The 16,344-nt window shown below is 40.9% G+C and overlaps 1 protein-coding gene and 1 pseudogene across 1 annotated transcript; both read right to left on the bottom strand.

Annotated features, from left to right (window-relative positions):
• Positions 1–8,817: 8,817 nt before the first annotated feature.
• On the bottom strand, positions 8,818–13,293 carry LOC122031967 (annotated as a pseudogene).
• Positions 10,258–12,448, bottom strand: LOC122002729 (probable cellulose synthase A catalytic subunit 5 [UDP-forming]). Its single transcript, XM_042558015.1, has 6 exons — positions 12,368–12,448; positions 12,092–12,287; positions 11,073–11,076; positions 10,650–10,734; positions 10,370–10,531; positions 10,258–10,284 (listed from the first exon to the last, which is right to left on the bottom strand). The coding sequence occupies exons 1-6, from the start codon at positions 12,446–12,448 to the stop codon at positions 10,258–10,260; spliced, it is 555 nt and encodes a 184-aa protein (XP_042413949.1).
• Positions 13,294–16,344: the final 3,051 nt, after the last annotated feature.

A 16,344-nucleotide genomic window follows, 5' to 3' on the forward strand; every position in this document is an offset into this window, starting at 1 on the left:
TACAACTTACATAATCAATAATGTACAAAGATAGGAATGACAACCTCATCATAAAATATAACAACTATAAACCTTCTAAGGAGGTGGCAGGGAAGAAATTGGTTGTGCGTCAATGGGTTTAGTCAGCTTGTAACGACCACCCTTCTTACTATACTATACTACTCTTTAAGGATGATCGTTACTTAACTACTAACTCTACTTAACCGGTATGATTAAAAATCACATGGAAACCCTACCGAAAAATTTCGACAAAGTCTCCCCTGTACCGGTGACCATATTTGACAATACATGCAATATATACTCAGCCACAAATGGCTGGAACACATATCAATCAACCACGCAGTATAATAAATCACAATAAACCCAAGAAACTACTCTAGCAATAGCAACGACTACAGCACTCCACAAATAATAAAAGAGACTAGCTAGACATGCGGAAATAAACTCAACTACAATCCCAAATTTAATATAACATTAACAGAGAACTAAAAGAAAGTCTTGACAATTTTGCCAGCTACTTCTGGATCTCTCCACAGTCCAGTCACCACACACCTTCATCACCACCACCACCCTGTCGTCTCCTTTCATATCTTAGCTTTTCCTTTATCTGCAGTAGGAGGAAAGAAAACAAAATTATAAGCGAAAACGCTTAGTAAGTACTAATCTATCTCACAAAAACTTCGAAGTGCATAAAAGTAATGCAATAATACTGAAACTGTAATGCTAAAGCAAAGCTGCATGTACTCATGGTATACAGGAATAAAACTGAATACTAAACATGCTCACTAACTGACAGGAAAGTAATGAAACTACTACTGTAGGCTTAGAATTAAAGAACTAAACTTTTATTGATTCTAAGCATTAACTTGTTTCATTTTCTTATATCCTTATACTAGAAATTAATCTTTTAATTTCTCTTTTACTTTCTTCTTCTTGTTCTTTTCTTTTATTTTATTTTCTTCTTTGGGCCCAAGCTTAGTACCATCTTTGTTTTGCGCTCTCTCTAATAGTGACTGAGGTAGCGAGCCTCTAGTCCTATGAGATAAAGACCTTGGTCTTACCAGGGCCAAGACCTTGGAATTGGTCACCTAGATTTATTTAACGACAACCTTGGAAGTCAGGTATTAGCCTCTTACTTTAATTTACTTGTTATCTCTTTTTAACTAGACTTTAGTCTTTTTCTTTACTCATGCTTCTTATAATCCTTTATTGGAGCCTATTAGAATCCTGTAGATATATCTAACAAATATGGGATTACAACTAACCAAGCATGCTATATAACAATCACACAAGGGAAGTAGATTCGAACTCTCTAAGATCCTGTTATAAAATAGAGCAAAAGGAAGCAAATCTGAATTTTCTAAACATGCTATAAAATAAAGCAAAAGAGAGCTTATTTGGACTTCCTAAACATGCTGTGATAAAATCAAAAGGAAGCTAATCTAACCTTATTAATCATGCTACAAAATAGAGCAAAAAGAAAACTAATTTGATCTTGCTAATCATGCTACAAAATGGAGCAAAAGAAAACTAATTCAATCTTGCCAATCATGTTGTAAAATAGGGCAAAAGATAGCTAACTTGGACTTTCTAAACATGCTGTAAAAAATAGGGCAAAAGATAACTAGCTTGGACTTTCTAAACATACTAGTATACTAAGTTATGCATGCTCATTAAGTGGCAGTGAATGCTACTGCTGCTCCACTAATCACAATAAAAAGTTGTACATGTCCTTGTTCCACTAATAGCATTGAAGACCGTACTCGTGCACATGATAACAAATAGAAGTTACTGGTGTTCAAATAATGGCATTGTAGGACTGTACACACACAGTAATAGCAAAGAAAAGCTACTGATAAGGAACTAGATCATAGAAATTCGGCTACTATAACTACTATAAGCTACCATCTAGTACACAGAATCATAGATCATGAAATCGTTAAGGAACATGATCATGAAATTGGTTATTCCAGCTGTCACTAGAATAGGTTAAGGAACTAGATCATTGAATTACTACATTCTTAGCAAAACCCGGATCATAAAAATTTGCACAGCAACCCTAGTTTATCAAACTCGGTATAGCAAATCTTTAACAGATTGGAGCATATGATTCTGTACAATAGCAAAATCCGAGAATGGCATCTCAACAAGCAAGGAGGAAACCGAACAAGCAATACATGGCAGCAACCCTAATTCCACTACCTTCTCAGAAAATTCGGAACCAAAATGAATAGGAAATTCCGAAACAATCCTACAGCAGGTGAGTAGTACTTACCCTTGATTGCTAGGACTTACAACCGAGAAGAGGAAGGAGGTCTAGGGTTAGGACGAGTTCAAATCTCGCCGCTTTTCTGTGTCCGTGGGCTCTCTTCGACTGGAGGAACTCGGGTCCGCAAGGTTCGCCGGAAGAAACCTTCGCCAGTTGCCGGAGAGAAGCTCCAAAGTTGCTGCGTTTCCGCCTGGGACCAGCGACGCTGACGTACCCGAAGAGGAGAAGGAATAGAATTTAGGGCTCGGGAAGAAAATTACCCCTTTAAAACCTAGTTTTATTTCTGCCCTTTTCTATAACTTAAATCTATTTCTCTCCATATTAGGTTAACAAAACGAGCATAGCTCGGCTGGTTGGGCCGTTTTTGCTTGGGTCAGTCCGACCTTAGGTCGTGGGTTCGAACCTCGTCTTCAACAGTTTTTGTCAAAATTTCCCCTTTTTTTTAACCATACTAAACGACCTCCAAAAATTATGTAAAAATAATCTAAAAATTTCTAAAAATCTCTAGAATATTTTAAAAGCATTTCCAAATATTTTTATGGACATTTGGAACTTTAAATAGGGAAAATCGGGTCGTTACAATCCCCTATACCTTATAAAAAGTTCGTCCTCGAACTTAGAATAGCTCTGGATACTTCTGTCTCATACTGTCCTCCCGCTCCCAAGTGATTTCCTCGTGCTTCTGGTTCTGCCAGACGATCTTCACTAGTGGTACTTCTTTGTTTCTCAATCTCTTAATTGCTCTGTCCACTATCTGTGTAGGTCTACTCTCATAGCTAAGATCCTCTTGGATCTGCACTGACTGAGGCTGAATCACTTGGCTCGGGTCGTGGAGACACTTCTTTAGCATGGAGATATGAAATACATTGTGTATTGCTGACATGTCTGGTGGCAAGTCCAACTTGTAAGCTACTTTCCCAATCCTCTCTATGATCAGGTAAGGTCCTACATAGCGAGGACTTAATTTGCCCTTCTTGCCAAATCTCATCACTCCCTTCATAGGAGCGACCTTGAGGAAAACTGAATCTCCTACTTGAAACTCCAATGGCCTACGACGTGTGTCAGCATAACTCTTCTGTCTGCTCTGGGCAGTCTCAATTCTCTGTCTGATTTTCTGGATCGCCTGAGTGGTCTCGTCTATCATCTCTGTCTGAATGCCCAGCTCCACTTCCATCTCTTTTCTCTCTCCTGCTTCTTGCCAGCATATGTGTGATCTGCATTTCCTGCCATACAGTGCCTCATAAGGTGTCATCTTGATGGTGGCCTGATAGCTATTGTTGTAGGCGAATTCACCTAAGCACAAATACTTGCACCAACTTCCCTTGAAATCCAGCGCACAAGCTCTGAGCATATCTTCTAAAATATGATTCACTCGCTCTGTCTGTCCATCAGTCTGTGGATGGAAAGCTGTGCTGAACTTGAGTTTGGTGCCTAGTGCATTCTGAACGCACTCCCAAAAGTGTGAGGTGAAGCGCCCATCTCTATCAGAAATAATAGATTTAGGAACTCCATGAAGTCTGACTACCTCTTTAACATATAGCTGGGCTAACTGCTCTATAGAGTGGGACACCTTGATGGCTAGGAAGTGAGCAGACTTGGTCAATCGGTCTACTATTACCCATATTGCGTCATATCCATTGGTGGTTCTTGGAAGACCTGTTATGAAGTCCATGGATATATCTTCCCATTTCCATTCTGGTATTGGAAGAGGCTAAAGAACTCCTCCTGGTCTCTGGTGCTCCGCTTTGACTCTCTGGCATGTCAAGCAGGTACTGACATATTTAGCAACGTCTCTCTTGAGTCCTGACCACCAGAACCTCTGTTTCACATCTTGGTACATCTTGGAAGAACCAGGATGTATAGAGTATGGTGTGTTGTGAGCTTCTTCTAAGATCTTCTTCCTTAGTTCTTCATCATTGGGCACACAAATGCGACTCCCCTGATAAAGAATCCCGCTATCTGTTACTCGAAACTCTGATTTGTCTTCTTTCTGTAACCCTTGCTTGATTTTCTGGATGTCTGGATCTTCACTTTGCTTTCTCTGTATCTCCTCAAGAAATGTGGACTCTAAGGTCAATGCAGAGAGTTGCCCTTCAATAATTTCAAGTCCAAAATCTGACAACTCCTTCTGTAGTGGCAGGGCTAATGATGACAAAGACATCAGGGATGCACTGGATTTTCTGCTGAGTGCATCTGCCACTTTGTTAGCTTTGCCTGGGTGGTAGAGGATTTCACAGTCGTAATCTTTGACTAACTCCAGGCACCTACGCTGTCTCATGTTTAAGTCCTTCTGAGTGAAGAAGTACTTAAGACTCTGATGATCTGTGAAGATTCTACACTGAACTCCATACAAATAATGTCGCCAGAGTTTAAGTGCAAAAACCATAGCTGCCAGCTCAAGATCATGAGTAGAGTAGTTCTTCTCATAATCTTTGAGTTGTCTGGAAGCATAAGCTATGACTTTTCCTTCTTGCATGAGTACAGCTCCTAAGCCCATCTTGGAAGCATCACTGTAGATGTCGAAACTCTTGTCGCTCTGTGGAACAGTCAGAATGGGAGCACTAATCAATCTCTTCTTTAGCTCTTGGAAGCTCTGCTCACATTTATCTGACCATTCGAATCTCTTGTTCTTTCTGGTGAGGGTTGTTAGTGGAGAGGCTATCCTGGAAAAGTCCTCCATGAACTTCCTGTAGTACCCAGCTAAACCAAGGAAGCTTCTGATCTCTCTGACGTTCTTGGGTCTACTCCCGTTGTTGACCGCTTCCACTTTGGCTGGATCCACTTGAATACCTTCTTTAGAAATAATGTGACCTACAAACGCCACCTGATTTAACCAGAACTCGCACTTTGAGAATTTAGCATAAAGATGCTTTTGCTGAAGGGTCTGCAGTACCATCCTCAAGTGCGTGTTGTGCTCCTCTGGGGTCCTTGAATAGACCAGAATGTCGTCGATGAATACGATGACAAATTTGTCAAGATATTCTCTGAACACTCTGTTCATTAAGTCCATGAAGACCGCAGGTGCATTAGTCACTCCAAAAGGCATGACCACAAACTCGTAGTGTCCATATCTGGTCCTGAACGTCGTTCTGGGTATATCTCTTTCTTTCACCTTTAGCTGATGGTACCCAGAGCGCAGGTCTATCTTTGAGAGCACTGTTGCTCCCCTTAACTGATCAAATAAGTCATCGATCCTGGGAAGGGGGTACTTGTTCTTGATTGTCACTTGATTCAAAGCTCTGTAGTCTATGCACATCCGCATTGATCCATCTTTCTTCTTGACAAACAACACAGGAGCTCCCCAAGGTGAGTGACTGGGGCGAATGAAGCCTTTGTCAAGTAACTCCTGTAGTTGTTCTTGTAATTCCTTCAGCTCTGCTGGAGACATGCGATATGGAGCTTTTGAAATTGGACCGGTTCCCGGAACCAATTCAATCTCAAATTCCACCTCTCTGTTGGGAGGTAGTTCAGGTAGCTCTTTCCGAAATACTTCGGATACTCGCATACGACCTCCTCCTGCTTGAGTCCCTTCGCTCTTCCGCCTTTACTATGTACGCAAGAAAACCTGCACACCCTTTAGCTAACATCCGTGAGTGCTAGAGATGAGAGAAGTTTCGGTCTTCTTCCTTGGCACTCCTCTGGACTAAAAATCACCTTCCTTCTGCGGCAGTCCACTGAAGCACTGTACTTGCTGAGGAAATCCATACCAAAAATGATATTGAAATCCTGCATGTTGAGAACTATCAGATTTACATATAGCTCTCGGTCTGCAATTCTGACCAGTACGGCTCGGAGCCACTGATTGGATTCCATGACTTCCCCAGAAGGTAGGGTCGTCAGAAACTTGGAGTTCGTACTCTCTGTAGGAACCTGTAAACTACTGGCAAAAGGTATCGATACAAAAGAATGGGTCGCCCTAGTGTCAAATAGTACAATAACTATGTGCTGGAAAATAACTACTTGACCTGTTACGACCGTGGAGGCACTAGCAGCTTCTTCTTTAGTGAGGGAGAATACTCTGGCACCATCAAAGGCTGGAACTGGTGGAGCTTCTAACCTTCCTTGACTGATATAGGGTCCCTCCAATGCTGCTTCCATGTGGTGCAACTGTGCAGGCTGGCCTCCATATTGCAATGGCTGTGGCTGAGGTGCTTTGAATTTATTAGGGCATTCCTTAGCCATGTGTCCTTCCTGACCATAGGAGTAACATCCAGTCTTACCCAAAAGACAGGCTCCTGGATGTGTTCTCCCACATTTGGGACAGGGAGGAAACTTGGTCTGCTTGTTTGCTGGTCCTCCCTTCTGGCTACCTCCTGTGTTCCACTGCTTCCTTTTACCTTTGCCTTTCCAGTTCTGTTTACTTGACTGTGATTTCTGGCTTCCTGCTGTCTTGTCCTCTGTCTTCACTGGCTTATGTTGCGCTCGTTGTGCCTTGATGTTGTTCAGGTAGTGTTCAGCAATTAATGCTCTACTGATCAACTCTTCACCAGTCTGGGGTCGATGAGCTCCACTGCTCACATTCAGTGCTATCTGGGGTCTCAGCATTCTGAGCATCAGCCTGACTCGCTCCTTCTCTGTACTTACTAGCTCTGGGCAGAGACGAGCTAGTCTGTTGAACTTCTTGGCTGCTTCCTCCACTGACAGGTCACCTTGCTTGAACTCTATAAACTCCTCGTAGTGCTTGTTGGTGATCTGCAGGTGGAAGAACTCTTCATAAAACTCTGACTGAAAATCAGCCCAGCTCATCTGATCAGCCGCTCTCTTGGTCTTTATCCTCTCCCACCACATACGATCATCTCCAGACAGGCAGAAAGAGGCGCACTTAACCTTCTCGACTTCTTGCCAGTCAAGAAGCTTCATAGTGCTCTCCAGTGTTTTAAACCAAGCCTGGGCATCCCAGGGCTCAGTCGTGCCTGAGAAGCTCTCTGGTTTTAGCTTTAGCCACTGTATAAGGTAAGCTTCTGGTCTCTGAGGTGCTGTGACGGCTCCCAGGGCAGCTGGTTGAGTCTCAGTTACCACTAGATTCTCTGCAGTGACAGCTGGAGGAGGGGGAGGAACTGCTTGCTGGTTTGCCATCAAATTGGCAATCACTTGCTGCTGCTCTGCTACTTGTCTCTGGAGCTGAGCAACCACTTCAGAAAGATTGGGCTCGGTTGCTCTGGGAACTTCGTTCTCTTGAGCTTGGTCCTCAGCACGAACGGTACGGGGACGTCCTCTTCTTGCCATCTAGTTATGCAAGGAAAAAGACTTGATATTTTCTCTATCCTTTCTAACATACACATTTGTACAGGAATAAAGAAAACAGCAAAAACTCTTATCTGACTTAAGCACTTATAAGCAATTACTTTATACTGCAATTAGTAATAAAGGAAAGCAATAAAGAAAGAAATTAAATACTTTCTTACTTGAAGACGACAAGGATGATGCTGATGTGTGTGTGTGATGCTGGAGAATGGAACGCTGCTCTGATACCAACTGTAACGACCACCCTTCTTACTATACTATATTACTCTCTAAGGATGACCGTTACTTAACTACTAACTCTACTTAACCGGTATGATTAAAAATCACATGGAAACCCTACCGAAAAGTTTCGGCAGAGTCTCCCCTGTACCGGTGACCATATTTGACAATACATGCAATATATACTCAACCACAAGCGGCTGGAACACATATCAATCAACCACGCAGTATAATAAATCACAATAAACCCAAGAAACTACTCTAACAATAGCAACGACTACAGCACTCCACAAATAATAAAAGAGACTAGCTAGACATGCGGAAATAAACTCAACTACAATCCCAAATTTAATATAACATTAACAGAGAACTAAAAGAAAGTCTTGACAATTTTGCCAGCTACTTCTGGATCTCTCCACAGTCCAGTCACCACACACCTTCATCACCACCACCACCCTGTCGTCTCCCTTCATATCTTAGCTTTTCCTTTATCTGCAGTAGGAGGAAAGAAAACAAAACTATAAGCGAAAACGCTTAGTAAGTACTAATTTATCTCACAAAAACTTCGAAGTGCATAAAAGTAATGCAATAATACTGAAACTGTAATGCTAAAGCAAAGCTGCATGTACTCATGGTATACAGAAATAAAATTGAATACTAAACATGCTCACTAACTGACAGGAAAGTAATGAAACTACTACTGTAGGCTTAGAATTAAAGAACTAAACTTTTATTGATTCTAAGCATTAACTTGTTTCATTTTCTTATATCCTTATACTAGAAATTAATCTTTTAATTTCTCTTTCACTTTCTTCTTCTTTTTCTTCTTACTTTCCTTATACTAGAAATTAATCTTTTAATTTCTCTTTTACTTTCTTCTTCTTTTCTTTTCTTTTCTTTTCTTTTCTTCTTTGGGCCCAGGCTTATCATCTTTGTTTTGCGCGCACTACAACAAAAACCCTCATAGACATCGGTTTTCCACCGGTGTCTATTACATTTTCGACTGATGTCTATGAAGGCGATGTAAAAGGTCAGCCATTTTAGACATAGGGTTAAAACCGGTGTAGTATCACTTAACGACATCGGTTTTCGAATCGGTTATAAACCGATGTAGTATCACTTAACGACACTGTTTCAGGAACGGTGTAAAACCGATGTAATATGAATATACCTTGACAACTACCCATGTTGGTTGTTTTTTCCCTTGACACTTTGAATTTGCAGAGCTCAAACACCCATTCCTTATCAATTACACGTTACACTCAAAACTTATCTTATACACAAAATCACCAAAGAAATTATAGCGACGGAACTGCAATAAGGGAAAAGATTGTTATTATACATGGCTCATAGTAATTGTTAACCTCAGTTTGTCTCGACAAGGAAAGAATAACTACCACAAAAACACTATTGGTGAGCAACTTTCAATCAACTTTACATGTTGAAATATCTAAGAGCTTTACAAATTTTGATGGCCAGTTTATAAACCCAGCTTCTTGTTCAAAAGAGTAGGTCCAACAGCTGAACCACCAGGAACCTCAGTTCACAGAAGGGGAATTAGTATACCATATTTGGGATGATTTCTATATCCAGGCTAGAGAACCTCGATCATTTGCCACTTGAGGTCTGCCTCGGGTAGGCGTGGCTGGTCTGTTGGCATTAATTTCCTGAGGAGATAAACAATTTTGTTTCCAAGTCATAAAGAATGCAGATAGATACAACAATAAAGTGCAAACATCAAAAGAGTTAACATAGCAATACTTGCATCCATGTATCCTCAATATGACGTTCTGGTGATGTTTCAGGAGAATGGAAGGCAGGAGGTAAGGGATGAATTAACTTTGGGACAACCACAAGATCTGGTCCCAAAACCAAAATTGCCCCCGTGTTATTTGTTGTTCCTGGATATATGGATTGAAAGAAAATTAGGAGAATTAATAGACAAACAATAGACTGAGCAAAGCTATGGATCCTCACCACAATAGTTAGTTGCAGAGAAAAGAGTGATTAAATGACCCTGAGCAAATCATTCAAAACCATCCATGACACACTCATGTGCCCTTACTATCAACTGGAGGTCATTATTATTGCAGAACTCAATAACTAACTCAGTCAGATTGTCACATCAAAAGATAAAAAATTTGAAATCATTGTATAGGAATTGAGTAGAAAATGGTCCGAGCCAAACATATAATCACTCACCCCAAAAGTAACCAAGCCAGACCCCTTGGCATTTGGTCTTAACCCCTCAACACTGTCGTTCTCTGTTGGATCAGACCTGCATGAATAAGAAACAGGAAATAGTTATTCACAGGAATAAGGTATTTCTTTTTAGTTATTTATTTGTATGACCATAGCAGATCCATAAGAACTATTGCGCCAGTTTCCATTGTGATAGGTCGTTGAAGGTTTTCGATCTACTCTACATGATTTATGGAATGACCAATACCACCATGCATGCAGATAACTTTCTTCTCCATTAAAGCAGCTAAAGGCAACCAATTAAACAATCTGTTAATACGGTGTCATGCCCAGATTCCGTCTTGTTCTCCCTGTTTCCAAACAATAAACAATGATATGGAACATAATTTTTTCTTGATAAACTAAATAATGACAGCAAATAGAAATTAGTGGTACCATTCTCTCGATGCACTCGGTACGAAACCCAAATAAAGCATTAATGTCTATTGCCTCATGGTTTCCACGAATTAAATGTATATTATGTGGATACTCAATCTGTAACATTGATTCAGAAAATTTTGAAAAGTTTAAGGATACAACATATTTGTAAACATAAACCTGTACCAAAAGAGTGCAAAGTAATACCTTCAAGAATTCTTTGATGCTAAATATTTTCATAAAAATATTTGCTTGGATAAGACTGATCACATTGACAAGCTTGAGGGGAAAGTAATACCTTCAATGCAAGGAGAAGAGTAATAGTTTCCAGGCTATGTTGGCCACGATCAACGTAATCACCCAAAAAGAGATAATCAATATAACTGAAAGTGGCAAAAACATAAGGCAGTGTCACAAGCGGATAAAGAAAAATATGAACTAAAATTAACACTACAAATTAAAAAAAAAAAAAGATGCACCCAAGTGTGTAGCCAAAACTGTGTATCAACATCTATTTTCATGCTACAATATATGCAAATAGGCCAAAGCAAACTTAAACCTAGGATCTGAATAACTGAAGTCATAGAGTACAAGTGCAAACCAAAATACTACAGGTCAAAAAAAGCTGCACATTATCATCTGGGACACTTTGAATTTGCAGAGCTCAATCCTAAGATGCTTCACCAATTAAAGGAATTCAAGAACTATCGCTTATATGTACAAGCCTGAACAACCACAACACTTGTAACAAGGATTTAGTACATGTCGATGAAAAAGTTATGCTTTACAAAAGCATCCAACAATTACAAAAGATGACAATGCATATTGTAAGAATAAGATGAACTATACCTCTACATCGAGCCCCAATGAATTCCTTCGAATCACATCTTTTAGATGTAATATATGCAACCGGTGTAGTATCACTTCGAATTCCTTCAATTTGCACCTTCCCTCTAGCAACCTTGAAGAAGGATGATGGAGTGACATTTGCTCCTATGCCTCTCACATGTCCACCATGTTCGTTAGAATTCAAGGCCTTCGTGAGAATATCTTCACGAAGCGCTGATGAAAGTCGCGAGCTTTTCCATCACGAAGAATGCCAAAGCGGAGATTTCCTTTTCAATTATGTTTAATTGAAAAGTACAATTATGTTTAATTGGTGTTCCTTTTCAAGAGACGTAATCATCATTATAATTTTTGTAGTTATCGACAAAATCTAACACCAAAGTCAATAAGGTTTAACTTCTCTTTTACCTATCAAATAACATTCCTCTCCATCTAACATAATTTTTAACCAACAGATCAATTTCTGGTTAGTCATCTCTATTTGGATTATAACAAACATCTCAATTTCTAGTTTATTCCCAAAGATCATATTGAGTTAACAAACAATTCAATTTCTGCTGTAAATTTACAATGTCGTTGAATTCAACAATCTGATACAAGTAAGATATAAGCAAAGAGAGATCTATTACTAACCCTATAGGGAGTTACGGATGAAACCATATCAGGTTCTAAAACAAGAAGGATCATATACCCGAAGGATCCATCACTGGGGTTTACTACAGGATTTAAGACTGGCGAGATTTGCTTAAAAGGAACTTTCGTGTGTTGGTATAGCAATACACTAAATGTCCAACTCCAGTTTCCCATATAGCGGAGTAAACTTTTAATATATCTCCTAAAAATGAAAGAAGGGAAGGGATCTAGGGCTTCCTTGCGTTTCATTCTTTTATGTACCTTTGAGCCGCTTGAATATGGTCTTGCACTGAGGGCAGACTTGGTTGCCTTCCCGTCGCTCGTATTCGTAGCAAGTCCTGTAAATAGGAAAGGCGCATTCGTTGCACGCGACAAAGAGATCACCGTCGACAGTGAGGCCAACGTCGTCGCCATAGATCTGGCACACCTGCCCGCTCAGCTGTTGCAGCGGTCTCGGCTGCAAAGCCCAAACATCGAATCAAAATCACATTTTGACAGCAGGAACCAAAGAATCAAAGAAGGGGGTGGGAAAATTACCCCCGATTCCCCATCGCGCCTGATGACCACTAGCTCGTTTCTGTTGTGCGAGCCGGCAACCAACCCCGCGCTCGTCTCCATGAAGTATTGCCTCAATCCAGGGGAAAACACAAGAAAGGCAGCAACTTGATTCAAATCAAAGCCACTGCAGCCTCATTGGAGCGCCATGGTCGCATCCCCTAGCTCCCTCCGGCCTCTTCTCCAGTTGACAATCTCTTAGTCTTCCGCTAAAGTAATGCGATGCCAGCAAGACAACCTACCAACCTCTTCCCCTTCTCTCCATCCCACCACCACTACGGCCACTTATTATTGCTTGATGCTTACACTGCGCCAACCGGATCCATAAAAGGGAGGAAAACCAGAAAGGGGTAGGAAAAAGGGAGGGCACCGCAAAAGGGATAACTTGAAGAAGGCGAAACAACAATACAACAACAACAACAACAGTACGACACAGAAAAAAATCCCTTGGATTGGGCTAGGGAACATCCTGGATCTCAACACGCACACTACTCTTCCTCCACTCAAGATCGACATTTGGGCGAAAATGCTTTCTTTTACACCGCTTCTTCCATGAGATCAAAGAAACCGGTAGGGCTCACAGAGAAAATCTGAGAAAATACAAAAAAGGAAAGGTTCTGCTTATAGAAAGGTCATCGCTCATGGAGGAAATCTCTGTTTTGGCCTAAAAATGACCGGAATGCGAAGAAGGCCTCCTCTTCTCGAGTTGGAGGAGATGCGGTGTGGTTGGACGGAGAAGCAAGGGTGTCGTGTCTTGATCCTGATCGAGAGAGGAAGGGGCGTCGATCTAGGAAGGGGAAGAGGGAGATGAGGCTGAGAGAGATGGTCGGACGGCAGCAGCTAGGAGGAAAGTCGTGGTGGTGTCGTGACGGTATACGGTGGACGGCGCGATATAGGTTTAGGTTTGGAGGGACGAGTGAATTGTTACAAATTTTTGCTAAGTATTGGTGGGAAAATTAAATTATTTTATTTTGGTTCATTAACACCGGGTTTTAAAAACCGTTGTTAAACCGGTGTCTATTAACGAAAAAAGGCGTTCATAGACATCGGCTAAAAAACCGATGTCTATGAGCGAAAATCTGCGCTCATAGATATCGATTTTTGGAAAAATCGGTGTAAAATGCTCAAAGACATCGGTTTTTGCTTAAAACTGTTGTTGTTCCACCGATGTCTATGAGAGTTTTTCTTGTAGTGGCGCTCTCTAATAGTGACTGAGGTAGCGAGCCTCTAGTCCTATGAGGAAAAGACCTTGGTCTTACCAGGGCCAAGACCTTGGAATTGGTCACCTAGATTTATTTAACGATAACCTTGGAAGTCAGGTACTAGCCTCTTACTTTAATTTACTTGTTATCTCTTTTTAACTAGACTTTAGTCTTTTTCTTTACTCATGCTTCTTATAATCCTTTATTGGAGTCTATTAGAATCCTGTAGATATATCTAACAAATATGGGATTACAACTAACCAAGCATGCTATATAACAATCACACAAGGGAAGTAGATCCGAACTCTCTAAGATCATGTTATAAAATAGAGCAAAAGGAAGCAAATCTGAATTTTCTAAACATGCTATAAAATAAAGCAAAAGAGAGCTTATTTGGACTTCCTAAACATGCTGTGATAAAAGCAAAAGGAAGCTAATCTAACCTTACTAATCATGCTACAAAATAGAGCAAAAAGAAAACTAATTTGATCTTGCTAATCATGCTACAAAATGGAGCAAAAGAAAACTAATTCAAACTTGCCAATCATGCTGTAAAATAGGGCAAAAGATAGCTAACTTGGACTTTCTAAACATGCTGTAAAAAATAGGGCAAAAGATAACTAACTTAGACTTTCTAAACATACTAGTATACTAAGTTATGCATGCTCATTAAGTGGCAGTGAATGCTACTGCTGCTCCACTAATTACAATAAAAAGCTGTACATGTCCTTGTTCCACTAATAGCATTGAAGACCGTACTCGTGCACATGATAACAAATAGAAGTTTCTGGTGTTCAAATAATGGCATTGTAGGACTGTACACACACAGTAATAGCAAAGAAAAGCTACTGATAAGGAACTAAATCATAGAAATTCGGCTACTATAACTATTGTAAGATACCATCTAGTACACAGAATCATAGATCATGAAATCGTTAAGGAACATGATCATGAAATTGGTTATTCCAGCTGTCACTAGAATAGTTCAGTTAAGGAACTAGATCATTGAATTACTACATTCTTAGCAAAACCCGGATCATAAAAATTTGCACAGCAACCCTAGTTTATCAAACTCGGTACAACAAATCTTTAACAGATTGGAGCATATGATTCTGTACAATAGCAAAATCCGAGAATGGCATCTCAACAAGCAAGGAGGAAACCGAACAAGCAATACATGGCAGCAACCCTAATTCCACTACCTTCTCAGAAAATTCGGAACCAAAACGAATAGGAAATTTCGAAACAATCCTACAGCAGGTGAGTAGTACTTACCCTTGATTGCTAGGACTTACAACCGAGAAGAGGAAGGAGGTCTAGGGTTCGGATGAGTTCAAATCTCGGTGCTTTTTCTGTGTCCGCGGGCTCTCTTCGACGGGAGGAACTCGGGTCCGCAAGGTTCGCCGGAAGAAACCTTCGCCGGCCGCCGGAGAGAAACTCCAAAGTTGCTGCGTTTCCGCCTGGGACCAGCGACGCCGACGCACCCAAAGAGGAGAAGGAACAGAATTTAGGGCTCGGGAAGAAAATTACCCCTTTAAAACCTAGGTTTATTTATGCCCTTTTCTATAACTTAAATATATTTCTCTCCAGATTGGGTTAACAAAATGAGCATAGCTTGGCTGATTGGGCCGGTTTTGCTTGGGTCAGTCCGACCCGAGGTCGTGGGTTCGAACCTCATCTTCAACAGTTTTTGTCAAAATATTCCTTTTTTTTTTAACCATACTAAACGACCTCCAAAAATTTCATAAAAATACTCTAAAAATTTTAAAAATCTCTATAATATTTTAAAAGCATTTCCAAATATTTTTATGGACATTTGGAACTCGAAATAGAGAAAATCGGGTCGTTACACAGCTATAATGGTTCTACTAGAGACTGACTGATAGAAGGATCGATTGGAATTAATTCTGGGTCACTTGCCTATTGCCCTTGAAGGGCCGACATTGAGCTCTCCCCTCGTGCAGAGGGCAGCCACATCAGAGGGACCTCTCAGGGGGTCTGGATAGAGGGGGTCGCCGATTGACGCCTCTTGCGGCGAATTTGGAGGGGGTCATCGAACTCAATGGATTCCAAAAAAACCCACACAGGAACCATGGAAGGGCGCGCGCCTTGGGGAGTATCATTTCCCTCATATGTGATGCTACATTACTGCCCTCTGCCCCACTGTCGCCGCCTCACGGGTATTAGCTTCATTGGTAGAGTCAGTCAGATGGGGGTCATGTTTTTCTAGCTCGGCTTTCCCATGCTGGTTCATCTTGTAAGTATTTCGGATTAGTTTTAATACGGTTATCTAGGTTAAGTTAAGTCCTACAGTTTTTATATCTTGTATCTGAGTGTGTAGGAACTTAGGAACACAAGAAGTTAAGTAGAAGACGCAACTAGCAAGAAGGATGACATGGGAAGTGAGTCGACGAGCTTGGTGTATCCGAGGGACGAGGTGCTTCATAAGAGTACACCAGCGGATGAGAAGGAAGTGTACGTCGTATCCGAGGGACAAGAAGTTAGGGAGGAATCTTGCTCAAGGAGAATGTTAGAGTTGGGTTCGAGTGAGCTCAACTTCGGACTACCGAAGCGTCACCCAAACGAGTAGGATCGAAGAAGATCAACTTAGAGGTTGATCGTGAAGACCTGAGGCGCCTCCCTTATGATTAAGGTTACCTCGAGTGCCACTGTTGGAGCTACCCAACAAAGGCGTAAAGGCACCTCCAAGGTGTTTGAGGTGTCTCAAATGAAAATGCATGAAGGCGTCTCAAGAAA

Source organism: Zingiber officinale, chromosome 1A (assembly GCF_018446385.1).
Source record: "Zingiber officinale cultivar Zhangliang chromosome 1A, Zo_v1.1, whole genome shotgun sequence".
NCBI lineage: Eukaryota > Viridiplantae > Streptophyta > Magnoliopsida > Zingiberales > Zingiberaceae > Zingiber > Zingiber officinale.

Coding starts and splice junctions, on each gene's coding strand:
- LOC122002729 (XM_042558015.1), bottom strand. CDS start 12,448: ATGGAGACGAGCGCGGGGTTGGTTGCCGGCTCGCACAACAGAAACGAG. Junction 12,288..12,367: donor GGCGCGATGGGGAATCGGGG/GTAATTTTCCCA, acceptor TGGGCTTTGCAG/CCGAGACCGCTGCAACAGCT. Junction 10,285..10,369: donor CCGAGTGCATCGAGAGAATG/GTACCACTAATT, acceptor GTTTGGAAACAG/GGAGAACAAGACGGAATCTG.